Source organism: Patagioenas fasciata, chromosome 5 (assembly GCF_037038585.1).
Source record: "Patagioenas fasciata isolate bPatFas1 chromosome 5, bPatFas1.hap1, whole genome shotgun sequence".
Lineage (NCBI taxonomy): Eukaryota > Metazoa > Chordata > Aves > Columbiformes > Columbidae > Patagioenas > Patagioenas fasciata.
In genome coordinates this window covers 67,535,371-67,563,195 of record NC_092524.1, presented here as the reverse complement: position 1 = coordinate 67,563,195, position 27,825 = coordinate 67,535,371, and the positions used below count along the sequence as shown (strand labels likewise).

At 41.7% G+C, this 27,825-nt stretch overlaps 1 protein-coding gene across 1 annotated transcript; it reads left to right on the top strand.

Annotated features, from left to right (window-relative positions):
* The first annotated feature begins 1,030 nt into the window (after window positions 1-1,030).
* On the top strand, window positions 1,031-27,085 carry DLGAP5 (DLG associated protein 5). Its single transcript, XM_065839521.2, has 19 exons — window positions 1,031-1,114; window positions 3,779-4,029; window positions 5,522-5,730; window positions 6,096-6,188; window positions 8,194-8,278; window positions 10,125-10,220; window positions 11,335-11,405; window positions 13,582-13,877; window positions 14,218-14,339; window positions 14,422-14,551; window positions 15,751-15,836; window positions 16,437-16,597; window positions 18,277-18,369; window positions 20,305-20,524; window positions 22,047-22,296; window positions 22,642-22,699; window positions 23,818-23,986; window positions 24,368-24,417; window positions 25,829-27,085. The coding sequence occupies exons 2-19, from the start codon at window positions 3,789-3,791 to the stop codon at window positions 25,949-25,951; spliced, it is 2,553 nt and encodes an 850-aa protein (XP_065695593.1). The 5' UTR covers window positions 1,031-1,114; window positions 3,779-3,788; the 3' UTR covers window positions 25,952-27,085.
* The last annotated feature ends 740 nt before the right edge of the window (window positions 27,086-27,825 follow it).

Sequence of the window (27,825 nt, the reverse complement as noted above, 5' to 3'; positions counted from 1 at the left end):
TCCAATCTGAACCTACCCTGGTGCAACTTGAGGTCCTATCACTTGTCACTTGGGAGAAGAGACCAACCCCCTCCATGCTCCAAGCTGCTTGCAGGCAGTTCAGAGATCAGAAGGTCTCCCCTCAGCTTCTGTTCTCCAGGTGAACCCCCAGGTCCCTCAGATGCTCCTCATGATACAAGACTGATCACAACCATGTGGAACAGCTCTGCGCTCTGAGCACATGGTCTTCAATCCACTTACTGCTTCATCCACCGTAATCACATTTGTATAAAAATTTACTGACGTTTTACTGTTCAGCCATATGGAGGTCCTGCATTTTTAGGCCGTTTGCGAGGTGTCTTGTCCACCGTGTGCCCGCTGCTCAGCAGTTTCCTGGTTGGCGACACTTTTCTCAAACACCGTCTACATTTTTGCAGTGCCACCAAGTGGCCGCTTTCTGAACATTTTCGCATTTTTAATTCCGCAGATTTTTATAAACAAACGCAAACTGTCTGGCGGATGAGAATCGCAATCAGTACAACCCACCGCAGCAAACCGGAGGGCCGGTATGATGCAAATACAGGAGGGAACGAAGGGGCAGCAAACCTCGGCACAACCTGTGGAAAGCCGGCTCCGGTTACTCAGGAGGCAGCACAGGGAGGCCACTGAGGTGCGGACATACGCCTGCCTGGGCGCTGGGAGAGCGGTACGGGGCCCCTCACCCTGTCTCCAAGTCCCTGTGGGGCCAGAGGGACCCGTACCCCACATCGCGGCCTGAGTCATCCCCTCAAGCCCCGACAACCACCCCCGCCATCTTGGCGCGGCGCCCCCGCGGCGGGCGGGACGCCAGCTCCCGCACTGCCCACAGGCCTCACCTCCCTCACTCCGCTAGCCAATGAGCGGCAAGTGCGGGAGGGGAAATTTTCAGCGAAGCCAATGCGTATCAAGCGTCGCTTTCCCGGGCATCCAATAAACAGCCGGTTCAGCGATTTCGGCTCTGGCCATCAACCGTCGGCCGTGAGCGGACCAATGAGAGCTTGCGGGCGGGTTGGGACTGACCAATGAACGTTGGCAGGTGAGATTTGAAAGTGAGGCGCGACGGGCCGCGCTGAGGCGGCTAAGGAGGCCAGTACAGGTATGGCGGGGCTGGCGGCGCTCCGTGGGTGTTTGCGACCGGTGGGAGCGGAAAGGGGCCTTATAAGGGGCACCGGGGCAGGGGTCTTGTCATGCGGGCCTGGCTGCGGTGCCTCCTCTCGGAGCCGGCCTGGAAACACGGCGGTGGAGGCGAAGGGGCTGAGGGGCCGGAGCAGTGGCGGCCTCTCAGAACAGGGGACTGGGAGCGGTGTGTCCCGCTTATCGTCACCCCCTGGGCCTCGTCTCGAAACCTTTGAGACTGGATCTTATTCAGTCCCTAAACTTGCCGCGTTCTTGTTTTAAAAATAACGGTGTTCACAGTTCCTACTCTGTTTCTCACTATTCAGGATAAAATGCGAAATGTGCACCTAAATATTTTTTCATGTCTGTATTATTCCTTTCGGTTTTGTGACAATGCTGGTCAAAAGTGATTATTTCCCCCCTCCCCTTTTTTTATTAAAAAACAATACTATAATTTTTCAACTTTAACTTTAGTAGTATATACTACCCAGTCACAAGTCTTACATTTAAGCCTTTGTCCCTTTCTTGTTACTAGGCTTTACTTGAATTCATACCGACTTAAATTCCAATTGATCTTCTAGACTTCTGTTTGGGCAAGGTAATACTCAGAAACCATAACGTGGAAAGAAAATAAGACAGTTATTTTTGTCCTAAAGAGATGCTTAGGACATTAAGCATGCCATACATTTTTTTTTTAATGACCCCAAGGAGATAATGAGTAATCAGTTGCATTGCTTTTGCAGGCCTGGGATATGAGTTAATAACACTACAGTGGGAAGTTCTCTCTGTGTCTCTGCTTATGTTATATTTGCCTTCTTCAAGTTCCGGATAAATTCTGCTGCGGGGTTACTTATTGCAAGGTAGATCCCTTACTATTGAGGCTTATTTGTGGGAAAAGGCCTTAAGCAGTCTTATACTACAATAGCTAGGAAAATATTCTTCAAGGTAGAAGGTGGAGCATAAAAATCCTTCAAATGTGTTAAATATTTACCAGTTTTTAAGGCAAATGCGGCTTAAAAATAATGTTTAAAGAGTCCCAGACACAGGGAATTTGTCCTGCAAGAGAATGAATGTAGAGACTTGATAGCAGCTGCTGCTTTTAGAAATCATTTTCATCCACTGAGCTCAAAACACCTGCTAGGTAGGTTGTAGGGATATATTGCCGTTAACTGTGTTCTTTCTTTCTGTGGGAGTTCCTAACAAGACTGGTCCAAAGATGATTATTTGAGATGCGTATGAGCTAAGCTTCCTTAATCACTGACAGATCAAGCAAGGCAGGTATGACCTATGAACAACAGGGTTAGCCTGATCATTTGCAATCATCACTAATTAACTGGCATGCTTAATCAGTTTTTGAAAATTGGAATGTAAGATGCAGGATGAAATGTAAGATATTCACAAATCAGCACTGACATTCACCAGCTCTTCCAGGATAGAGATAGAAGAGATACAGTCTGATTCGAGTGCTTTAAGCTGAGTTTAGTTTTTATTCCCATTTGCTCCTTTACATTTCCATGGACCATTTGGCATTCCTGCAGCAGTGGTGGTATCTGAACACTCTTTGTCTGTGTTCCTTCTTAGAATAGCTCAAATTTTCTCATTGCTCACTTCATTTATAAGTGTATACACTTTAAGAGCACGTTGTTATTTATTCCTTTATTCTTTCTGTTTATTTTGGTACTCTTTTTTTTCCTTTGGACATTTGAGTTTTTCAGTTAGGCTGCTGGTGTTGGTTTTGGCCTGAGATACTGATGGCAGATGGAGGAGGGAGGGTGGATTTTGCAAAATCCTGTACCCTCACAGTCAAGGCTGATCTTTTCAGTCTGGTTCACTGATGGTTCGTTTAACTTGATCAAAGCTGCTGTCTTGAAAGTAAGAATTTCAGTAAATGACCAGTTTACTGGTCAATGAGTTATTGTTGCCTGTTTAGTTTAGCTCTATTACCCTCCTTATTGTAGAGCTGTTTTCTACAAGCAATAGAAAAGGAGATTTCTAAGAGACCATGGTTTAGGTGGCAGACAGCGTAAGACCGATTGCAAGAACTGGTTTTGACCTCCGCTCAGGAAGAAAGAATTAAAACCCTGGACAAGACAAGTTTCGGTGGGGTGCAGGGGATGCAGCTTTTGACATCCCTGTTAGCGCAGCACGTACAGAGCAACTGACGTTTGCATCAAGTCTTCCTCAGGTTAAAAAAGCAGGGAGAAATCCTGCTCAAAATAAATGCTATTGTACTGCGGTTGCATCCTGGAAACTCTGTTGGGAAATGGTGCCGAGCGCTCCGATGCAGGACAAAAATGCCTCGCCATCAGATAGGGTATAATCTAAATGCTCAGCGGCAACGTTGCTTCCAAGTATTGTCCTACAACCTTGTCATTTACTTGCCTGTCTCCTTAACATGAAAACCATCTGTGCTGAAAACAGAAGCAACAGGACAATCCCTGGCAGCAGCACAGCATCCCCTGCTGATTCTATGTAAGGCTTGTTGACCACTTAACAAACCAACTATCCCCTTGACTGCGTAAAATAAAGAGGAATAGCGAAGAGCCATTACTGAAATTGTCATTTGCATTTTCCCTGGTACACATTCAGAAACAAAGGAAAAAAAGAAAAAGATTTTGCCCTAATCACTGTGATTTTTGTCTAGGATAATCAAGATGGCTGTAGCCTCCCAGTTTACCAGTCGATACAAGAAGGATTTGAGTACGGAAACCCTCAGAGCAAAAGTTGCGCGCAGGAAATCGACCCTTCAAAAGGAGAACAGACACAAGTTGTTTGAAAAGGGCAGACAGTTTGGATTGGCAGATGTCAATGTTCAGCTCCCAGATGAGAGGGGAAATTCTCAGCCAAATGAGAAGAGTGAAAAGTGCTCTCAAGAGAACAGCAGTGTAAAACAGAGTAAGAAAAGACTTGTTCTAAAGCTTTTTTTTTTATTGTTAAAGGTGTCTTCTAAGTAGATTTAATAATATCACAGGAACCTAATGTGGTCAATGTTTTAATTAAAAAAAAAATGTTTAATATTTAAAAATCAATGACTACAGTTCTTCTAACTGTTAAAAAAATCAAGAAAATAAAGCCTTAATACAACTTTATCTTTGTTTCAGCGGTATGAATAAAGCTTTACTCTGATTTCTGTGCAGCAGCTAAAGGAAGAATGCAATTTGTTATTAATATTTAATGGGAAGCCTCTTAATTTGGTTGTTCAAGAAATGAAAACCCTAACATAAAATCTCATCTAATTTATAACTGGCATCAGTCATGTGCTCAAAGTATCCTTAGAAATGGGTAATTGTATATTATAATTTGGTATATATAATTATAAATGGGTAAAAGCATAATCTAATTTTATTTTTAAAATTGCTAGCTTTTAATTACTTACCTTTCTTCCCAGCAAACAGGGCCTGCAAATACTGAATTCTGCCTCCCTGGCTATCCTGGATGCTTATGGTCTAAGGCAGGGCTGTCAAACTCATTTTCACAGGGGGCCACATTAGCACCACGGTTGCCTTCGAAGAGCCAAATGTAATTTTAGAACAGGATAAACGTAGGAGTGGTTACGTTTATACAGACCCCAAATTACATTTAACCCTTTGAAGGCAACGAAGAGGCTGGTGTGTTCCCCAGTGAAAACGGGTTTGACACCCCCCGTCCAAGAAATTCAGTTAATCTTTACAAATATTAACAGATTTCTTTAGAACTATTTCAGTATTTTGATAGAAGAAAGTTATTGGAGGAAAGAGTGCGGTCCCTATGTAATCATGACAAATATAAAATTTAAGAAATGTATATATCTTGTGATTATCTTCAATAAATTTTAACTAGATATTAATTTTTAAGGTAGACACATAATTCAAATTTGACATAATCTTAAGGTTTTATTCTTTCATATAAACTCTGCCTCATTTATTCTCAGCTTGAGACAGACTTGGGTATCTAAAGCGGACCTAAACTTCAGCTTTCAATGATGTTACAAATGTTCGAATAAAGAAACTGACTCAAATAAACTAAATCAGTAATTAAAGTGTTAACATTAATGCTAGTAACCTTGCAGGATCGGCGTTTGTGCTATGAAATGGATATGAATTCACAGTATCCCTGAGGTGCAGATTTGAAGAGATGTATTTGCAAGCTGAAATTTACAATTAAATGCTCTTTTAGTGGGGATGGTTAAAACAATTAAGAGAACGTAAGCTTTTAGCAAGCTTATGTATTTGCATTGTAAGACTTGAATTGTAACTTGCAGGCACAGACTCCAGATTTCTGCTCTTTGACTTAGTGCGTTCCTCTTCATTTTGGAAAAGCTTTTTGAAATGTTCTGATTTTCCTCATTGTTGGCTGAAAAATTTTTTCAAGATGTTTATAACGTGTCTATATTTTATCTTTGCTTCAGAACAACCTACAAATGCAGCTACCAAGAGGATTGCTGACCGCAGGGAAATGCTCCAGCGCTATAAGGAAGAAAAGGAACTTCGAAAACTGATAGAGCAAAGAGAGAAAGCAAAAAAGGGTGTGTTTAAAGTTGGGTTATATAGACCAACTGCACCTGGATTTCTTTCACATGTCACTGTAGATCCTGCGATAGCGAAGCCAAGAGAGAAGGTAATAATAATATATACTTACTTTAGATATTTAATATTACTATTTGAATTATACCCTATTAAATTATCCTATGTCACTATATTAGACATACTTTATATGAAAATTTCTATTTGTATAAAACTTATGCGTATGTTATGCAAAATAGCCAGATTATTTTGTAAATAGTTGATACATATATTTTTTTAAATAATAAGGAACAATCAAGGCTTGTTTTTTAAAAGTAGAACAGGAGTTTTGGTGGACTTTTTTTGTATTTATGACTGCTCTCAGTCTAAAAACTGGAATGGTTCACTCACAAATGAAACAACCAAGTTATTTGAGGACTGGTAACTTGTTCACTCTTTTTTCCTTGGGGTTGTTTTCAGGTGGCTCCTGCTTCCTCCGGGAGGATTACTCGATCAAAGGCCAGGAACCAAGAAGAAAAAACTGTGATACCAACTGCATCTAAACTCTCTACGGTTTGTTGTTGTGGGGTGCTTGGGGTTTTTTTAATAAACTTAAGCAAATAAATTTAGACGAAAGTGTCTCTTAGTTGCTCGAAGTCTTTCATGATACAGGTTATAAAAAGTCAGTTCATTTTTCTCCTAGATCACACTTGATCATCAAAAGGTTGTAGGCAACCCAGCAAATTGACAGCATCATTAAAAACTTGTTACAGTGGGAAAAAACATTTGTTTTTAAAGTTGAACTTAATAATATTGTTGTATATTAAATTGAACCACCACCCTTTTTATCTACCTTTTGAAGTTGAGGGATTGAGTCAACCCGACTGTGACGTTAGTTTGACTTCTTGGAGTCTGTACAGTGACAGATCTGGTGCGCTTAACTGTGGAGATACTATTTATTTTGCTAATTTGGCATCTTAATTTCATAAAGCTTCAACGGTATTTATGTTTTGAAAAACTGTAAAATGTTTCACCTTACACTAATGTAAGTGCGCTGTTGCTGAATTTACTATTTTCAATGTGCCAGACATGGAGCTGTTTTATTTTCTTGGGGAATTTCAGTGACAAGAGTGACTTTGGTTGCTTTTTTTTTTACTTTGCATCTTTACTACAGTACTCTGTATTCTAAATGGGTAAAACTAGTGGCTAAAAGTCAAAATTGGTATGTAGCATTTGTACAAATTTCTATCTAATTTTTCCTTAGAGCCATATAAATGGAGACGTAATTTGTTGAGATGCAATTACTGTACGTATGACCTGTGACTAATCCTTACTGCTCATGTCAGGCAGAAAGGGACCTGAGGGTACTAATTGACAGGAAGCTCAACATGAGCCAACAGTGTGCCCAGGTGGCCAAGAAGGCCAATGGTATCCTGTCCTGTATCAAAAATAGCATGGTCAACAGGACAAGGGCAGTGATCCTTCCCCTTTACTCTGCATTGATGAGGCCACACCTGGAGTATTGTGGTCAGTTCTGGGCCCCTCAGTTCAGGAAAGAGATTGAAGTGCTGGAGCAGGTCCAGAGAAGAACAAGAAGACTGGTGAAGGGACTTGAACACAAGAGCTATGGGGAGAGGCTGAGGGAGCTGGGCTTGTTTAGTCTGGAGAAGAGGAGGCTTAGAGGTGAGCTCAGCACTCTCTAGAACGACCTGAAGGGCAGTTCTAGCCAGGGGAGATTGGGCTCTTCTCCCAGGCAGTCAGCAATAGGACAAGGGGGCAGGGGCTTCAACTCTGCCAGGGGAAATTGAGGCTGGAGATTAGAAAGCAATTCTGTGCAGAGAGAGTGGTCAGGCGTTGGAATGGCTGCCCAGGGAGGTGCTGGACTCAGCGGCCCTGGAGGTTTTTAAACTGAGATTGGACATGGCACTTAGTGCCGTGATCTGGTCAATGGACTGGAGTTGGACCAAGGGTTGGACTGGATGATCTCTGAGGTCTTTTCCAACCCAGTCCATTCTGTGATTCTGTGATAACAGCTTTCACAGTCAAAATCACTTCAATGTTGGCGTATTTCTACTGTGAATCTTGGCAGTCCCTTCTGCTTTTACTTGTATAAAAAAATTAGGGGGTTTTGAGGAATTTTACCAGCAGGAATGTGTGGAAGAAGCTATAATTTGGATCTATCCGTCTTGCCTTACAAAACTTCAACGCATACGAAGGATTTCCAGTCATAACTTTATGAAAGTTTGACTGAGTTAATATTATTTTATTTGCGAAAAGCTGTTTTTTAAAGTACCTGATATGTACTAAGATGTGGTAGTAATTGACACCTAGTTTCCTAGTAAACTGAAACCCTCTTAAATATTTTTCTTCATTATTTTTCTGAGAAATTCCTAATTTTGAATAATGCATGTCAACGCATGCCTAAAATGAGCTTTTTTAGTTATTCTTAATTTCTCTTGACTTTCTAAAGACTTTTGCGCCAAATTACTTGACCATTTGTTTTACTGGAACTTAAGATAGGTGAAAGAAATTAAACTGCCTCGTCTCTGATTGACAAAACCCTATTTTTCTCTTATAGGTCTCTGCCAATGGACATGGTGTGCGCCCTACACAAGCAGGACGTAAACAGACGAGTACAGACAAAGTGGTGGAAAAAGAGAAAGGTATGGAATGATCCCTACATCTCAATCTGAATGGACAGGGCTGTTTTGTTTTTCTGATTCAATAGCTGAGGAGGAAGGACAAGGAACATCTTTGCGAGAGACCTCTAGTATGTTTTCAGGTGTAGGAAACAAGCAGATTTTATGACAACCGTTCCTACCATGACAAGGGGAATAGCTGGAAGAATATCAAGCATGTGGCCCTAGGTATGGCATGTTGTCACTTCTATAGGGTGGGAAAATGGAATGCAAGATATTTAATACCCTCCTGGCTGCTGATTATTCCCCCTAGGAGAGGGAAAAGAAAAAGGTCAGTAGGCAGAATTGCATGACTGCTGCTTGAGCATTCGGAACTACACAGATCTTCCCATTCATCTCAAAGAATATCACGTGTAGTAGCTGCTGCTATTACAGAAGAGCAAGTGACTTCACATGGAAAGATGAACAATAGCTGATATAAGTAAAATATGAATTTTCCTTGGTATTGGGGGTAACCTAGAAAAGAGCTGATTGAATCAGCTCTAAATATTTTCAGTTAAGTCTTTCTGTCCGTCAGCAGATGTGCTGCTGTCTGCGGTCGCCAAATGAAACTGCTTGTGTAGCTCAGCACTGAAGAAGGTTTGGAAAAGGAAAACCTTCTGGTAAAGCATGCTCACATAAATATATAATGTTGGAGATAGGACCCTGATCTTCTGATGCACACCAATGCCATGTAAATGTCTGATTGTCTTCTTTCAATGACAAGCACAATCTTATGTTTTCATATTTTACAACAGCCCCCTCTGTATCTCCAGTTTTTGGACATTCTGTGTGACAATTGCACACATTTCTGAAGAAAACAAAGCAATTCATGCCACCTTTGTTTAAGGGAGTAGAATGCCTTTGATTAGAAATTCTTCCCGGTAGCACAGTGATGCACATGCCTTAAGTAGATAAGGCTAAGTCATGTGGAATACTGATGTTAATGCAAGATACTCAGTAGTAATTTAGAGTGAAATGACTCTCGCATCGCTAACTTAATTAAATCAGCAAGCAGCAGACCTTTATTTAAATAAATTTGTCATGCTTTCGATGGGTACTGAAAAGATCTACTATCAGTGTTTGATATCACAATTAAAACTTCATTTTTTTTAATTGTCATCCACTACACTTGATAATGCTTTTTGCTGAATGTACTTAGACACCGATATAAAAATGTGAGGGAAGTGAATGTTTGGACAAATCAAATGTTATTTATCTCGTAATTTTTTTCCCAACATTCCCAGCAATTCTGTGGAAGTTAGAATGACATTAATACCACAAATGGCCTTAACAGTAACTAAGTGGGGATACCAGATTTCAGGCAGATAGAGAAAGGGAGAGTATGAAATAAAGAGCTCCTGTTAAATTTCTGTGTGCAGGAGAATGCAATCATTTTTTGCAGGAAATGAAAAATAGTACTAAAATACAGAGATGAAAATTATTAAGATAGGTAATACAGTGCATAGACTTGAGTCAGATTAATCTTAATTTTATAAATACTTTATTAGATTACATTAAATTCGGATCTTGGAATACTTTCATAGAATGACCAGGGTGTCTAGCACACTGGAACCTTGATGTTATTAGGAGCTGGACTGTACAACAAAACCGTCTTCAGTCGAGATCCTGCAGAGTGTCACCTTGATGCCAAGGCTGAGTTGTGCTCTCAATGCTTAGAACCCTTGCCCTGAACTTAAAAAAACCCCAGTTGATTCTGGCAAACTAATGAAACTAATAATTCCTAGTGTGCTTTTTTGATTTCTACAAAATGTAAACCTTCAATTATATTACTTAAATGCAGCTTCTTGTTTATTACCATTCCTCACAGTGTTACAGCCTGCCAGCCAGTCAACCTCCAACGTCCGGATCACCAGAGCAGGCGCCTCTGCAGCCAGGCAGATGATGAAAACAGCTGCTACTGCTGGTAAGTCCTGCTTGTGGAGCTCAAGCCTGACACGTAAGTATTTCGAATAGTGTGCTGTAAAGATACCATCTACTACTGGATAAGCGAGCACTGGAAACAGCATATGTACATTTATATGCTGCTGTTAGACTCATCGTCAAATTATATACTAAGATGACTCTGTCTTTAGGATCTTGCTCATATCTCAGGCATTCTGTTGTGCTGTGGAGATAAGTATCAACTTGTTCTCAGCTATCTTTGCACACTATATTCTGCTGTGTAGCTACTCCTTTGAGTAGACAGACTGTATGTAAGTCAAGCTGAATCGTCATGTAAGAAAAGGACTAAATACTCTATCACTTAGACTCTTATCTGGAACTCTATTGTAATATTGAAAAACCAACGTTGGACAGTTTCTTATAAAATCCATCAGCGTGGAGCATCAATACCCGTATGGTAATTATAAACTGAAAGCACAGATCCAGAACTGCTAAAGGTTTGCCAGTTTGGTGTTATTAAGTCTGTGATCAGGAACAGAAACCTCAGGGAGAGATAAGAGCCTATGATTTTCAGGTCAGGAATTTCCCTTTGTCCATATTTGTCTGTTAACTAGGCTAGGGGAGCTTAATGGTTACTGAAGGGAAAATTTTTAGTGCTTATTCTCAGGAAATTCTCCAGAATGTTTTGCAGCATCCTTAGTAATATAAATGGCAGAAGTTAACCCCTAGACTGAAAGCTCAGCTTTGATAGTATCAAGTTCAATTCGCCAACAGAAACCCTATGCTATGTGGAAGTTAAAAATCCGAACTCAAATTGACTTGACAGTAGCTGTTCAGCCTTTAAGGAAATATGATGAGTTTTATTTTTAGTATATGACAATGTCTAAAGACTAATGACTTAATAAATTTGTTTTCCCTTGTTGGTGATACATCTCTTAATAGGCTGTTAAATCCTAGGCCATGTTTTCTTTTGAATGGACTTTTGCAATTAGGTGCCTGCCCTCTTGCCACCTCACACTCAAGAAACAAAACAGTCTCTCCCTGTTTCTAACCACTGGACTTTTATGGTAATCTTTTGGTGAAAGACTGTCTTAATTAGATGCCTTTATGACCTTTGGGAGTTTCTTTCCTTCTAGGTAACCAGTCACAGAGAAAGACGGCAAATGTGGGAAAGCAGAAGAAAGCAGTCAAACCTGACGTCACGGAGGTAGGTCATTTAATATTTGAAATGGAAAAGCAGTTAAACTGATTTAAGAACCAATAACAGTGTAACTGTAGCTTGAATATACTTGTGTTAAAGTATGGAAGTAATATATTCGTTAATAAGCTAGATTTTTGGGAAGAAGCTGTATGCATTCATATTGCCATATTTGTAAAATGAAGATCAAATGTAGTTTGCTTATATGAATGACTTTGTTACTAACCAAGATTTGGACAATGATTTAAATTAGACAAGAAGTTCTTATGTAACATCTTATGTCTGATGTTTAGCTTAAAAAAAAGGGCTGCTTTGCTGGTTGTATCTAGCATTTGTAAACTTTGTCAAGTTCATCCTTTTTGAAACATGATCGGAATGTACCATTTTCCTGCTATGGAAAAGGGTACACGAGACTCTAGAAGCTAAGAAATAAATGCATTTTTAGTCTTTGAACAAGTAAAGCTGGAAATGTTATTCTCTGCCAAGTAGACACATCGCCATTAAAGGCAGTTGTTGTGGTTCTCAGTGCCACTGTTATAATGAAACTTGTCTCCTTCTACACAGAGACAGCATCATGTGAGCTTATTGTAGCCCTCTGACTCAGGTTCCCAAACAATTTGCCCATGTGTTCATGTGCTGACAGTCCTGTGTGAAAACTGTCAATGATTTTTGTTTTCTTTTTGTTGCACCCCACCATTCCCTCTCACCTTGTGTCTCCCTCACGTCTCCCAGCCCCGTTTCCATAACCGCAGTTGTGCTCTAGTGTTGTCCTGAAACTGGTACAATCAATCACAGAATCACAGAATGTCAGGGGTTGGAAGGGACCTGGAAAGCTCATCCAGTGCAATCCCCCCGCCGGAGCAGGAACACCCAGCTGAGGTTCCACAGGAAGGTGTCCAGGCGGGTTTGAATGGCTGCACAGAAGGAGACTCCACAACCTCCCTGGGCAGCCTGGGCCAGGCTCTGCCATCCTCACCGTGAAGAAGTTTCTTCTCAAATTTAAGTGGAACCTCTTGTGTTCCAGTTTGAACCCATTACCCCTTGTCCTATCATTGGTTGTCACTGAGAAGAGCCTGGCTGCATCCTCCTGACACTCACCCTTTATATATCTGTAAACATTAAAGAAGTCCCCCCCTCAGTCTCCTCTTCTCCAAGCTCAAGAGTCCCAGCTCCCTCAGCCTTTCCTCACACGGGAGATGCTCCACTCCCTTCAGCATCTTTGTTGCCCTGCGCTGGACTCTCTCCAGCAGTTCCCTGTCCTTCTGGAACTGAGGGGCCCAGAACTGGACACAATATTCCAGATGCAGTCTCGCCACCACAAACGCCTGCAGATGTAAGTGGCTCTTACATCTTCACTCAGATAAGCTCCAGGAGCCACTTTCTGCTGCCCGTGGGTAAACTCTTGCTGTAACCTCAGTCATCATGTTACAAGAAATCAGCCTTGAATCCAACTTTTAACACACATTCCAAGCATGGGTATCTAAAGTACAATGAGACTTGAAGATGCATATTTTCTGGAAAAACATTGTAAGCTCTTTGGGCTAGTTTGTGCTAACAATATCTCAGTATAGGTATCTCAAAGTCATACGGAATGCATATCTAGTCACTCGTCTCATAGGAATGTGGACTCAACGTGTTGAGTAACTTTTTCTTGTCTTTGAACAACATCCTGTCATCCTAACTGCTCTTGTATTCTCTTTGTCTTGGGCTGCATTCCTCAGCTATCGGGTTATTTTAGCTTGTTCTTCGGTCTTTGGATTAGAGTATGTGTATAAACTGTGATTATTCAACAGACCTACATGGATTTGGAGCCAGGAATTTTGCTCTTGAGGACCTTATCACTTTAAAGCATTTTTTTCTAGCAGTGGGAGCAAGCATTTGCTAATTTTAATTGCTCTTTTGATAGGTGTCCTCCAAATTTAGCCTCTTCAGTGGATTGTTGCATTCCTCGTAGTGAAGTGCTACCCATGTTGCTAGAATGATTTGCAGATGTCAAAACCAGTTGGGCTTACTGGTAAATCATGACTTGTGTACACTTATGCAAAATTAACAAAGTGACTTACCAGAAACTGTTCATTCCCTGGTGACTTTCAGACAGTGATGTTATAATTCAGCCCATGCCTACAGTAAACACTTGGTTGATTTGATAATGTAGCGTTTGGTTTCTTTATTTGTGCTGTTGTAGGTAATTCCTTCCAAAGGTGAAGTGAATAAAAACACTCAACTGGATCCAGCGGTGAAAGATTCTGCAGCTGATTCTAAAAGTTCAGCATCAGTCGAACTTCAACAGGAACAAACCTCAGTGGAAAACAACAACAATTCTGCTCCAGGGAGACCCAGAACACGCTCTTTTGCACCTCAAAACTTTGTGTTTCAACCATTAAGTGGATTAGCGACTTACAAAGTTACCCCCATGACTCCTTCGAGAGCAAATGCATTTTTGACACCTAATGCCTCCTGGGATTTTTCAAAATCTCCAATGTAAGATTCTTTCATCTCATGGCCTAAAATGCAAGTGAAACTGTTGTATTGTTGAAACACCTGATCATCGTGGTTGTTACTGTTGCTTAATCAAATCTGATCTTAATACAATTATATATAATCTATAATCCTGTCTATGCTTTAAAGTAAAGTAGTTCCATATATCAGGGACTTGTGCCATACGTATATATACAAATTTATTAATTTTAGTAGGAATTGCATTCTCTAGTGTTGAATGTAAGACAGCCTACCAAATGAGCAGTTTTGTGTGTCTGACCATATTTGATGTCAGTTTCTCACTGTGTCTTCATGTTGAATGTATTTGTTTTTTTGTTTCCAGTAATATAACTAAAAAATCCAGTGAGACCGTGGCACAAGAGCCTAATTTAAAAAGTCAAGTTTCACCTGCTGCTGAAAGCATTCAAGAAGAGCAAACCACTACAAGTTTGAAAGGAGACACAGGTAGGAATTTCACACTTGGTTTATTGTTCCAATGCTTTTTGTTTTCTCCACATTCTGAACAAATGCATTTTGTATTTTTCAGCAAATGAATCAGATGAGAAAACTTTCATTGGGAGATTGAATGAAACAAGCCCTGTCTCTGCAGATACAACAACGCCCGAAACAAAGTCGGATGATATAAAAGAGCAAGAGCATGATGTGCCGTATTTCAGGTTTGTGTTCATTTGTTTCACTTCCCTGTTGTGTGTTCAGAGCCTCTTAACATGAGTCACAAGACATCCTGTAAAGATTAACTTACCGTGGCCGGTGGCTGTCAGCAGTGACCTGAGTAGGCACACGTTCCTGTTTTCCCTTTTGTATTGCTAGTGCAAGTAAAGAGTCCACAAGTCTACAGTCTAGCACCTTGTCCTAAGGAAGACGAGCTTGAACGCAGTAGAAAAGAAATTGCACCTCAGCCAGTCAGCAAACTGAAGAGTCTAATGGCTTCTATGCCGCCATCCAGTGAGACCTGGACAGGCTGGAGAGTTGGGCAGGGAAAAATTTAATGAAAGATAACAAGGGCAAGTGTGGAGTCTTCAATCTGGGTAGGAACAGCCCCAGGTTCCAGTATAAGTTGAGGAATGACCTGTTAGAGAGCAGCGTAGGGGAAAGGGACCTGGGGGTCCTGGGGACAGCAGGGTGACCATGAGCCAGCACTGGGCCCTTGCGGCCAGGAAGGCCAATGTTACCTGGGGTGGGTTAGAAGGGGTTGGTCAGTAGGTCAGAGAGGTTCTCCTGCCCCTCTGCTCTGCCCTGGGGAGACCACACCTGGAATCTTGTGTCCAGTTGTGGCCCCTCAGTTCCAGAAGGACAGGGAACTGCTGGAGAGAGTCCAGCGCAGCCACCAAGATGCTGAAGGGAGTGGAGCATCTCCCGTGTGAGGAAAGGCTGAGGGAGCTGGGGCTCTGGAGCTTGGAGGAGACTGAGGGGTGACCTCATTAATGTTTACAAATATATAAAGGGTGAGTGTCAGGAGGATGCAGCCAGGCTCTTCTCGGTGACAACCAATGATAGGACAAGGGGTAATGGGTACAAACTGGAACACAAGAGGTTCCACTTAAATTTGAGAAGAAACTTCTTCATGGTGAGGGTGGCAGAGCCTGGCCCAGGCTGCCCAGGGAGGTTGTGGAGTCTCCTTCTCTGCAGCCATTCAAACCCGCCTGGACACCTTCCTGTGGAACCTCAGCTGGGTGTTCCTGCTCCGGCGGGGGGATTGCACTGGATGAGCTTTCCAGGTCCCTTCCAATCCCTCACATTCTGTGATTCTGCTCAAAGACAGTGTAGGAGAGTGATCATTAACAGCCACAAGTAGTGACACCAGTTAGAAAATTGTCCAGAGACTAATTTTTTTTTACTTTCCCTTTATTTTTAGAAACATTCTTCGGTCTGAGACAGAGAGGCTGATGTCTCAGTGCCTCCAGTGGGATGGAAAACTTGAGTTGGACATTCCAGAGGATGGTAAGACTAAACTGTGATAGGCACTAAAAGGAGTGTTATGGTAAATGCAGGGGACAGAGGGAAGTACATGTAGCTGAATATTTTTGCAAAACAGCACTTAGTAGGAGTTGTATTAGATAAAGTTTGGAGCTGTGTCTGCCTCGAGACAAGAAGGTGTGCTTTATCTCCTAATACTAAAACATATGGGTAGTACTTGACGTGATTGTGCTCGGCACTAAAGTGAGCAAAGTGTGTATTGAAATAGTTCTTCTGTTGTCAGTTTTAAGTGTATTTAAACGTATGAACTGTAGCCAAACTGTTTTTTTAAAAATTAGGTTTTAAAGTAGAATAAGTGTCCTTATCTGGGAAAACAAAGATGATTCATCAATGCTTATCTTAAAGACTTAGAGATTTAAACATTTATTTTTTTAAAGCAGCAGGTTTAGAGAAGTTCAATGGATAGGTGCGCTCCATCTGAATTGTATTGCAGGTCTGCAAATAGATGCACGTACTTTAATCAATAAACTAATTCCAGAGTCTTCAAATACTTATTTATATCAATTGTCAAATGATGGATTATTCCAAGATGTACTTTCTTTAGTGTTTTCTTGTTCCTATCAGCTAAAGATCTTATTCGCACCACAACTGGTCAGACCAGACTGCTCATAGCAGAAAGGTTTAAACAGTTTGAAGGGCTGGTGGATAACTGTGAATTTAAACGAGGTGAAAAAGAAACAACGTGTACAGACTTAGATGGATTTTGGGACATGGTTAACTTTCAGGTATGTACCTGCGTGCTACACACTAGGACAAAGTTGATTGTGTTATTTACAAACAGTGGGTTGAAACTATATTTTTGGTTGTCTGAATATTCAAGTTCTCGGGTTTTTTTGTATTTAAAAAATGCAGGTTGTTGTTTAGCACTCTCTGGTGAATAGTTGGTGTACTACAATTGGTAATTCATGGACCGGTTCATCTGTTGTGCCTTCTTGTGGCCTGTTTATCTCGTTTTTCTCTGGAATGGAGGCACGAAGCCAAGTCTTATTCTGGTTTGGAGTGAGGATAAAGTCACAGTGTCTACCTGAACCAAAAACTGGGAGCTTCTGGAAAATTCCATATCTGAAAAGCAGGGATTCCATGCTTCAGTATGAGAATAACAAAGAAACTACACTAACTTTATATAGGGGTGAGCTCAGGTAGTAGAAAACCTTCATCTCTATTTGTTGGTGCTTCCATTGTTTTCAGAATGAAAGATAATATTCTAAGAGATCAAAATAACCCTTTGACAGTATTTGTAAATCAACATTTAAAAAGGAACTTGTAACTAGTTAAAGAAAATGCAAAGGTGGGTTTATTTTTAAGGTCCTAGTCATAGGTCTTGAATTCCCTCCAGAAAGTGTAAGAGTTTGATCAGCTTCTTCAGAGGTACTTGAGGGGAACCTCACTAGAACAAGGAGCTTGAAAAACAGAGTTTGCCTATAGTAATATGTATCTGGGAGCAGCTGAGGTTTCTCATAGAATCAGAGAACAGTTTGGGTTGGAAGGGACCTTCCAAGTTCATCCAGTGCCACCCCTGCCATGAGCAGGGACATCTTCACCAGCTCAGGTTGCTCAGAGCCCCGTCCAGCCTGGCCTGGGATGTCTCCAGGGATGGTTCATCCACCACCTCTCTGCCCAACCTGGGCCAGGCTCTCACCACCCTCGGGGACAACAATTTCTTCCTCATGTCCAGCCTGAGCATTCCCATCTTTTCCCTTAAAGAGACTTGGAGTAACAGAATTATGAACTCTACCCCTTTTTGCATTTGTTTTTTCTTTGTGTCCCCTGAGTTTCAGGGAGGATGTAAAGGACTTGTGACCGTACATAAATAAGCCTTGTTTGGCCTTAGTAGCAAGTGTGTCCCTTACAAAGTCTGAGGAGAACAGGGCTGTTGCCCTGAGTATCAGTTGGGGAGGAGGTAACGCTGCAGAGCTGGTTTATCACGAACAAGCACAACCTGCATCACAAAGCCGTTCAGGCCAGAGTTTTAACAGAGCAAACAGCCTTGCATGACGTGTTTCCCACATAATGGAAGAGCCGTGCTCGTTTGGCATCAAGGCTGTTACGCAACGGGTTCTTCTGCATTTCTGAAACGCGACCATTGTCAAAGCGCTTAAGTTCAGCACAAGAATGGGTTGTAAACCAGCTCCCTTATTTTAGATGTTAGGTCTTACTGAATGATTCCATACCTCCTCTACTAACCCTTAAACTACGGAAATGAGACCAGTCTTGTCACGTAATCTGGAGCTTGTGTATATTTAGCGTAATCTTCATGAGTCAACTGTATGAGAATGTTTAATACTGAAGTACTTAAATGCATAACTGTGCTTAAATTTGTCACCTGATTTTATGAAATGCTGTTCTATTGTGAATCTGATAATTTTAGAGAATTAAACCTGGACTTTTTGGGGATTTCCAATAGGTAGAAGATGTGAATAAAAAATTTGATAATCTGAAGAAGCTTCAAGACAATGAGTGGCAACCACTTGATGTTCCAAGCAAAGCAATTGTCAAGGTATGACTAGCCCCTAATGTGTCTCCTAAGGCATTAAAATGCAACAGTCATGGATATCTAAAACAATTAGTAAGCTGTTAATGCAGTAAGGAATACTCTTCTTAAATGGATGTTCCTTCTACAGCCCTACTCATCTGGTGTGTTTAAAAGTTAATGTTTAGAAATTCAGTGAAATTCCTCTCAAGGTGCATCCTTCTCCCCTGCATCTCCCAAAAGTGCACTTGTATTTGTTCATGCTTGTAAAAATGTTGGATGGCTGTTTTGCATATAGATGGATTAGAACTCAGAATTAACAATGACTTTTAGAGTCGTTCAACTCTCTACTAGTAAGTCAAGTCTGTTAAATTTAAAATAGAAATTCACCCTTCAGATGTCGAGCGCTTTATCTGGGCCACTGGTATTGGCACTGAAGGGATGGAAAAGGAAACTGCGCAGGAATTTGACAGTGGCTCTTGGTTTTGAGCCTTGAGTGCAAAATTATAATGGTATCCCATTAATACAGTACCGTGGGTAGCATTATACTGCTAATTCTCTAAGCACAAATGGCCCTGACAATATCCAAAATAAGTTATTGCTTATTGCAAAATGAGCTTTAACGCGGGGTATTTTATCCTTTCTTTGGTTTGGAGTACATAATTGCTTCTAATGCCTGAATGTCAAGTTGTACTCACATTGCCTAAACTCCATCCAGTTCCTTGAGACTGCTCAACAAATCATAAAAATGAAATTAAGGCTGATGAGAAACTCCAGGCACAGGAAAGTGGAGGGAATGTGTTCTGTGTGAGCTGACCGTGAATGTCAGAACCCTGCAGATGGTACAAGATATAAAACTCTCTTTGAAAAATTGAATGGCAGGAGTGGCTGCCTGGTGTGTGTCCTGCTGTTATCACACTTAATCTCCCTGCCCCTAGGAGTCCCTGTTTTCAACATGTGTTAACTGGAGTTGTTGGAAGAAAGTTGTACTGAGTATTTCTGAACTGCAGACTTAATATGAGAAATCCTTGATGTTGTACTCACAAACTAACCTCAGTAGCTGAATTGTAGCCCAGGATGTTCTGGAGATGAAGAGACCTTTTCTCCAGTTTGTTTTTTGCCTGTTGCTGTCTCCAGCAGCTCTGTAGATCGCAGAATCACAGAATGTTAGGGATTGGAAGGGAACTCAAAAGCTCATCCAGTGCAATCCCCTCGCTGGAGCAGGAACACCCAGCTGAGGTTCCACAGGAAGGTGCCCAGGCAGGTTTTGAATGTTTCCAGAGTAGGAGACTCCACAACCTCCCTGGGCAGCCTGAGCCAGTGTTCTGTCACCCTCACTGAGAAGAATTTTCTTCTCAAATTTAAGTGGAACCTTAAGTGAAACCTCTTGTGTTCCAGTTTGAACACATTGCCCCTTGTCCTATCATTGGTCGTCACCGAGAAGAGCCTGGCTCCATCCTCCTGACACTCACCCTTTCCATATTGATCCCCATGAATGAGTCCCCCCTCAGTCTCCTCTTCTCCAGCTCCAGAGCCCCAGCTCCCTCAGCCTTTCCTCACACGGGAGATGCTCCACTCCCTTCAGCATCTTGGTGGCTGCGCTGGACTCTCTCCAGCAGTTCCCTGTCCTTCTGGAACTGAGGGGCCACAACTGGACACAAGATTCCAGCTGTGGTCTCCCCAGGGCAGAGCAGAGGGGCAGGAGAACCTCTCTGACCTACTGACCACCCCCTTCTAATCCACCCCAGGTACCATTGGCCTTCCTGGCCACAAGGGCCCAGTGCTGGCTCATGGTCACCCTGCTGTCCCCAGGACCCCCAGGTCCCTTTCCCCTACACTGCCCTCTAATAGGTCATTCCCCAACTTATACTGGAACCTGGGGCTGTTCCTACCCAGATGTTCATGTGCAATTGCTTCTGTTCGAAGCTTCCAGATGTGATCCAAACTTCCTTACAATTTCAGAAAAAGACTGTTCCAAATGGAGTGGCCAAACCAAAGCTGGGAGCGGCTGGAAGAACTGCTGCCCGAAACCGGCTCGCTGCTATAAAAGCAGCAATGAGGGATAAAATGAAGCATGATGGAGCTGCTGAATGTACACATCAGGAGACGCTACCAGACATAGAAAAAGTGGTTTTCGAAGGGGGATTTTTCAGAATTGAAAGCCCTGTGAAAACATTTGCAGGTGGGTGAAGTTTCATCCTGACTTCTGTGGCCTGAAAGTGCTGAAGAGAGTTTAACTAATCTCACTGGGGAGAGAAACCATGCTGCTTAGACTGGATACAACTCCAGTACTGGACACAATATTTCAACTAGTGGCTAATTACATCAGGGATCCAAAGCAAACTGTTCCACATGAATGTGCTGACTTGAGTGATTACAGCAACGTGGAATCTCTGCTTAGACAGAGGTACAAGCGACTGGTTCATGCTTTTTCAGCATGTGTTTAATGATGGATTTTTAATCTCGGCGTTCCCACATTTGGCTGACAAACCTGTTCATCAGAGTCAATGCAGGCTGATCTCCCTTATTTGCAACATGGGAACTGGGATTTTTTTTAACTAAATCCCTTGCAGTGCTGTCTTCAAAGTTACAAGATAGTAACATAATTCCAGTCTGCTATAAAAACTGTTTAATAGGATTTTTTTTTAGCAGATTCTCAAAATATAACTTTATTTTCAGTATCTTTCCTATTGCAATCTATGTAAAGCCCGTGTTTTCAGTAATTCTTGGATCTTTAGGAGCCATTCTGTTTCTCTCCCATTTCTAGTTTAGAAGTTGTCTTTGAATTTCCCAGTGTATTCTTTTGTGTAGATCTCTTTCCTCATTACAAGACCAGTACTTTTTGTTTCATACACCTCTTGTTAGCAGAGGAGACCTGAAAAGCTTCGAGCAATGCTCGACTTAAGCAAGCTGTAGCAGACAATCTGTTACAAAAATCAATTCTGAATCTGTCTTTTTAATTCTGTTAAAATTCTTTAATGTGAAAGATGGAAATTCATTACAGCTTTCACCAGATGGGCTTTTTAATAAGAACAGCAAGTCTCATTATTTCAGGTTCTTTGTGAGGGGATAGTCATTACTAAATCGCTTACCTGGAGTTATGTAAAGAAACTACTGTCTAATTGGAGTAAGAGAGACCTGGATAGCACATGTATCTAAAATATGAATGTAAACAGGAATTGTGCTTTCAAATGGCAGTGGGAAAAGGGTACTGCATTGTGCATCAAGAACATATACAACTGATGTAGTTCCAGGCTATAAGGAAAATTCAGATCTTGGGAAAACTTCCATGTAATGATTCTATAGTTAGAGAAGAAAAAAGCAGGAATGCTCCCATGCTGGGGATCTATTGCCAGGGAAATTAGGGGGGAAAGAGTTGTGTAAAGGATACATCAGGACATTTTGTTCAACAAAAATTCAGAATAAACTGAGGCCAGCTTTTGATATGGAAGGTAAAGAGAGCAGATAGTAAAGGGAAGAGGGGAATAGTTTGGCTCTTCTGATGTCACTGTACAGTTCTGTAAATTATTGACCTACTATTCTCACCTTTTTTCAATATCTTCTTGCAGTATAGGTAAGATTTCAATGTAATCTTGAAAACAAGCTGAAAACAAGAGTGTTCTGAGCTAGAATCCAAACAAACAGTTAATTTCATCTTTTGGAAACTGCTGTAGTAATGAACCATTACATGCTTGTTTTTTCAGGCTTGCTTTCAAAGACCCCTCGCAGATCTTCCCAGCGGACTTTGGAAAAACCGGCAACTCCAAGATCATCCAGCAGAGCTTCGCTTCGCAACGTTCCTTCTGCTCCTCATGAGCCTGAGGGCACAACCGCAAACCAGACAACACCGCTGCTGCGAGGCTTCCACCCAGCGCAACATTTGCAAATGCACCAGTTTCCTACTGGAAAAACTCTCCCATTGGAAAAACTCCCCGGTGGTTTTCATGAACAAAGGTAGACATGTTAAGGAAGCTTTTCATTAACTTTATACAAATAATTTAATAGTTATGACTCAAAGAATTAATATTAATACCTGTTAAACGTTACCTTCCAATTTGGCAGCGGTAAAGGCTGCAGCATCCTTGTGTCTTTTCCTTCCCTCAAGCAAATATTAAGAGCTTTGCCCAAATGTAGTTTTTCTGCTGGGGTAAAAGCTTAGAAAATTGGGTATAGCTGCCCAGTGCCAAACAAGCAAGCTTAGTTAGACCAAACTGTAAGATCAGTTAGGCAAGTCAAAGGATAACTAAAGGTGATTGAAGACGATTGAGAAGAATGAAAACATTTTGGTTTCTCTTTCAGCGTTTCTGCAGTTGCAGAAGAACACTGTCCTGTTGCTGGCACAGCAGAGGGAATTAAGGCAAGTCACACGTAGATCATATATGTGCTTTAAAAATTTTTATTAGTAGTAGTAAAAAAAGTATGTGGGTTTTTTTTATTAGCCTCAGACACTTGTATTTCTGATCCAACCCTTACCAAGGTATCTTGTATCTTGTAATTCTCAGTCTGGTGCTTTTTCCTTCCCGATATGGGCACACACAGGGAGTGCGGTGCTTTGGGGACCTTGTCCAGCTCTTTGGGAGCCACCTTTTGTTGGCTGCCATGTGACAACACTTGTCGCTTGGGCAAACGATGTTCCTCGATGTCCACTACCTGTTTTCTGGTGTGGATTTTTGAAATGATTTGCATTTGGGAACCAAGACTAAAGGCAACAGTAGTGTTTATGTTTCTCGGGGTCATTACGCTGCCATAGCCGAGCGATCGGCTGTTTTATTGTTCAAAGCTGTGGCAAGTGCAGTGTTACTAATACAAGTACCAGAGTTGAGAAGTCCATGTCCTGAAATGTCTGAGGATTTGGTGATGTGCCTACATTTTAAACAGGAATGCTGCCTCCATAGTTGAGATGATACTGTGCTACTCAGCAAAGGCCAGTGCTTTGCAGTTAATCATCCTTTAGTACCTTTAATTGAAGTATCTTCATTTCATTTGTTACTGCTTGGATCTGTGCATGACTACAGCAGTTGTTCCCTCCCCAACCCATATATATATTAAATATATACATATATATATATCTTGGTTACTAGTTCTTAGGCCTTTTGCTTCATCCTTTCCCTGTCAAATGAGAAATTGCTTGTTGACCATGTCGCTTTCTGGGGAAAACTCTGATTAATTCTTGGTATTGATAGGGTTTTCTTCAGGTAAAGTCTCACTAGAAAATGTCCTCAGAATGTTTTGGGTACTTGACTCTTCTTTCATGTGGAAGAACTTCCTTTATACTAAGAGCTTACCCAGCTTACAAGAGTGTTTGGGAAATAGTTTGTATGAAATAGATCACAGTGTCTGGAGTTCAACCCCTGTTTCCCCTGAATCGTCCATAAAAACTGCAGATGAGATGTATGAACTTGGTTTGCCGCACCAGGGACATGCTGGTTTCTGTAAACACCTATCCCTGGCTACCTTAAAACTCCTCTTTTTCAGGTGCTGGAAAATTGTAGCAGTGAATTAAAAGTACCAGATGGCACAGAAAAGATGGAACTAGCTGCTGCAGAAGAACAGGGACAAGATATCATCATGTGCAGCCCGGAGAAGGAAACCTGCACAGAGAACAACTTCACTCAGTCTGGAGAACCAACAATACATCCAACAGGTGCGGATCTTAAAGCTGCTCATGTAGTTTTTGTGGTATTGCTGGGGCCTCATGTTTATTCAAAAGTTTGATGGTAGTCTGAATTTACTCTTTGAAATTAATCTCATTATACCTGGGTTAATCTCTGTTGGTAAAACCTCCCTTAGGTGGTGTGACTGACACACAGGTTGCACATGAGCAAACGGTACCGCTCAGGCTTTTCTGTATAGTTCTATGTGATAATGTGAAGGAGAAGGCTAATAACGAAAGGCTTGAAGTAAATGGAAATGCAGACAGTTTGTGTTTTTTTCAGTAAATGCAGAAAAGTGTTTTTTTCAGCTTTGGCAGCATGAGACTAAATTTTCTCTATTAAAAAACCTCCAAAATATTCTTATTTTTCAGAAGTTTCATGTGGTGATTTGGCACCCATTGGCAGCAATCCTTTTGATATGGTAAGCTGACCTTTATTTGGCAATCTCCGTGTTACAGCACTGTTAACCTTTCCTACAGAATCAGTTACTGCACAAAATAAATTAAACTCTGGAAAATGTTATCAAGCCAATTCTTGTAGCTTCCTCTAAATACAAACCACGATTCCTGTCACCGTGCTCAGGCTCACACTGTTACTCCTTATTGCACATGACGAGTGTAGCTTGAATCGAGACATTTTTAACAGAACAATGCTTGATTCTTAATAGATCAATCCACGAAATTTGATTTCTCATGGCTTTCCTTGTAAATATTTACTAACATAATGAACTACCTGGTCCTTTCCTTCCACTTGCTTCTTGGAGTTTTCCAGGTCTGTCCCATCCCTTTTTTATTTATTGCTTTAACTTCTAGGGGTGGAAGTAACGTTCAACAGGGAAAGCAGGTGGGCAAAAACTTTCAAACTGGGCGTCAAGTTTCTTAGGTTTCATGAACTACCCCCCCCAGTTCCAGAAGGACAGGGAACTGCTGGAGAGAGTCCAGCGCAGCCACCAAGATGCTGAAGGGAGTGGAGCATCTCCTGTGTGAGGAAAGGCTGAGAGAGCTGGAGTTCTTTAGCTTGGAGAAGAGGAGACTGAGGCGTGACCTTATTAATGTTTACAGATATATAAAGGATGAGTGTCAGGAGGATGGAGCCAGGCTCTTCTCGGTGACAACCAATGATAGGACAAGGGGTAATGGGTACAAACTGGAACACAAGAGGTTCCACTTAATTTTGAGAAGAAACTTCTTCATGGTGAGGGTGGCAGAGCCTGGCCCAGGCTGCCCAGGGAGGTTGTGGAGTCTCCTTCTGTGCAGCCATTCAAACCCGCCTGGACACCTTCCTGTGGAACCTCAGCTGGGTGTTCCTGCTCCATGGGGGGATTGCACTGGATGAGCTTTCCAGGTCCCTTCCAATCCCTGACGTTCTGGGATTCTGTGAAAAATTCTCTTTAAAATATGGATTATTGATGTAAGTAATGAGTGTCTTAAAAATGGACCATGTATTTTGAACCGTGGCCGTTACTTTGAAACAGCCTCGTATCTAAGCAAGCACGTTTCTGTATATTTACATGCACTGACATGCAGGTTTCAGATCCATGCTTGGCTTATTCTAAAGCTGCGACATGTCCCCAGCGCTGAGCGAGAGGCCAGAGAACCTCCTGCTTCTCCCTTTTCCTTCTCAAAAGTAGTTTTGACCAGTTTTTGCCCCACGATGCTTAAGTGGCCTCTCAATTGTGCAGGAACCCAACACACCTGAGCTGCTGCCTCAGAAATAACTCTTGGTCTGGTGTTGATCCAGAAAGGGGAATTTGCTCTTATTTCATGTGTCGATGCAGCGGTGTTTTGCAGAGCAAATAACTATTCCTTGAATGTTTCTCATTTCTCCCGCAGCCCATGCTGGATGCTGAGCTTCCCTTCACCCCGATCAGTAGCAAAGCCCAGAAGTTTCCAGCAGCTGAAACATTCACTGACCTCATTGTATTTTCTCCCCTTCCTCCCTCTGGGGGAAAATGAAGAGCGACTTGAATTTCAAAACCGGTAAATTACATTAACAAACAAACCCACAGAAGATATCTGGAATATAGTCTGTTACCTTTGAACTGTGTTCTGAGTGACTGAATACCCGTGGTATTCTGCTAGTGGAATTTATTAAAATATTTGGTGACGTTTTATTGTGCTGTCATTACGCACTGGAAGTACCGCTGTATATTAGTAATGGGTTGTTTGCTGGTTGTACCTGCTGTATCCAATGACTGTGTATTCTCGCTACAACTCGCAATATTTTTAATTTGTGTATAATTTCATTTATTTCCTTCCTACTTCAAGCTGCAAAACTCTTTATCTTTAAGCTTTTCTCCATCCTGACCTTACTGACCTCATGAATTATGGTTATTACAAGATGCCTCCCAGAGCAGCTGTACCTGTGCCCAATTTCTGATGCGAGGGCACCTTTTGGGGGTGAATCTCAGCCTGCTACCTCCCCCATTCCACACTCAGTTGCTGTTACACCCTTTAGGCTCCAGAATTCGGTGCCTAATCAGCAGGGTTTGATGTGTGTCACCCTTTGCTGTGAGAGCCTTTGTGGTGTTTAACAACCCTCTTCCTCCATAGTAGTAGAAACTATCTCAGAACAAGGATTTCCAAGTCAGATAACAGCTCTTCTTGGCAATATATTTAAATAGGCATTGATTATAAATTCCTTTAAGGACACAGTTACCTGTTGAATAACTTAAGTACCCTCAAGCCAAACTCTGTTCTCTTTTTGCTTTTTCATGTGAAAACCTCTTAACCTCTTGCTCGGACCGCTTGACATGTTAAACCTCTACCTCTTCTTGCATCCTGTTCCTTGTACATTCTTTTATCTGGACAATAACATATATATATTTGCAGAAGGAGCATGCCAGTTATATTTTATATTTGACTAGTACTATTAGAGTACCTTCAATCATCATATTTTTTAAGAAATAACAGACTGAGCTGCTTCTTGTAATGGCCACCTCTGTGTAATCCACCCATTCTTCAGCTTTTATTTTAAACCAAACAAAGGTAATTTGGATCCCCAAGCCAAAAATGCTGCCGCTACAGCCGGGGGGAGTTTTAACCTGGAAGCTGTGTACTGATTACACTCAAATAAATAGAAGAAGATAATATGTGATTTGGTGTTACTGTGCCGGAATCTCCTTTCTTCATCACTAAACTCCAGTTAACAGGGGTGGTTTCAAACAGGAAGCTCTTATTGACTCACCTGCACTGCTTGCTCTTCAACACTGTGCAACGAAGAATGGTTAACGAGGGATTTCTGACACCCGACGTACGTGCTCAAGCTGATGTTAGCAGCGTGCTGCTCTAGGCTACCGCATCTGCTGGAAATTTCGACACTGTGCTTGTTTTCTACTTGGAAATGCCAAATTATGTGGAGTGACTGTTATAAAAGAGTATGAGACGTGTCGAAGAGACTTCAGTGGTGGCTGTTGCGCTGTTGTTTTGCAGACAAGACCAGGAGAATGACTCACAGCAATGGGAACATACTTCTACTTATTTTAACCAGCCTGACTCACGAGGTGAACTTGCCAATAAACTTCCACACCCTTGAAACTGGTCTCAGCTGACACAGAAGTGAAGAGGGGAGGGAAGCACAGAGCTCATGACCCATTCCACGGAGCACGTAACGTTTGTGTAAACCGGATCTCACTGAGCAGGGAAATGTAGTCACGACACACCGATTTGGGCAACCAGAAGGGGCAAAATGGGCTTTTGAAATGAAAGACAGGGGTAAGTTTTCTAGGTGTGATCTAGGGGAGTGTTTGCATCCTCCAGCTCTGAATCTCCTCTTGAAATCCCCCATTCTGCTCAGGATCACAGACTCTCAAGATTTCCCCCTTTTCCAG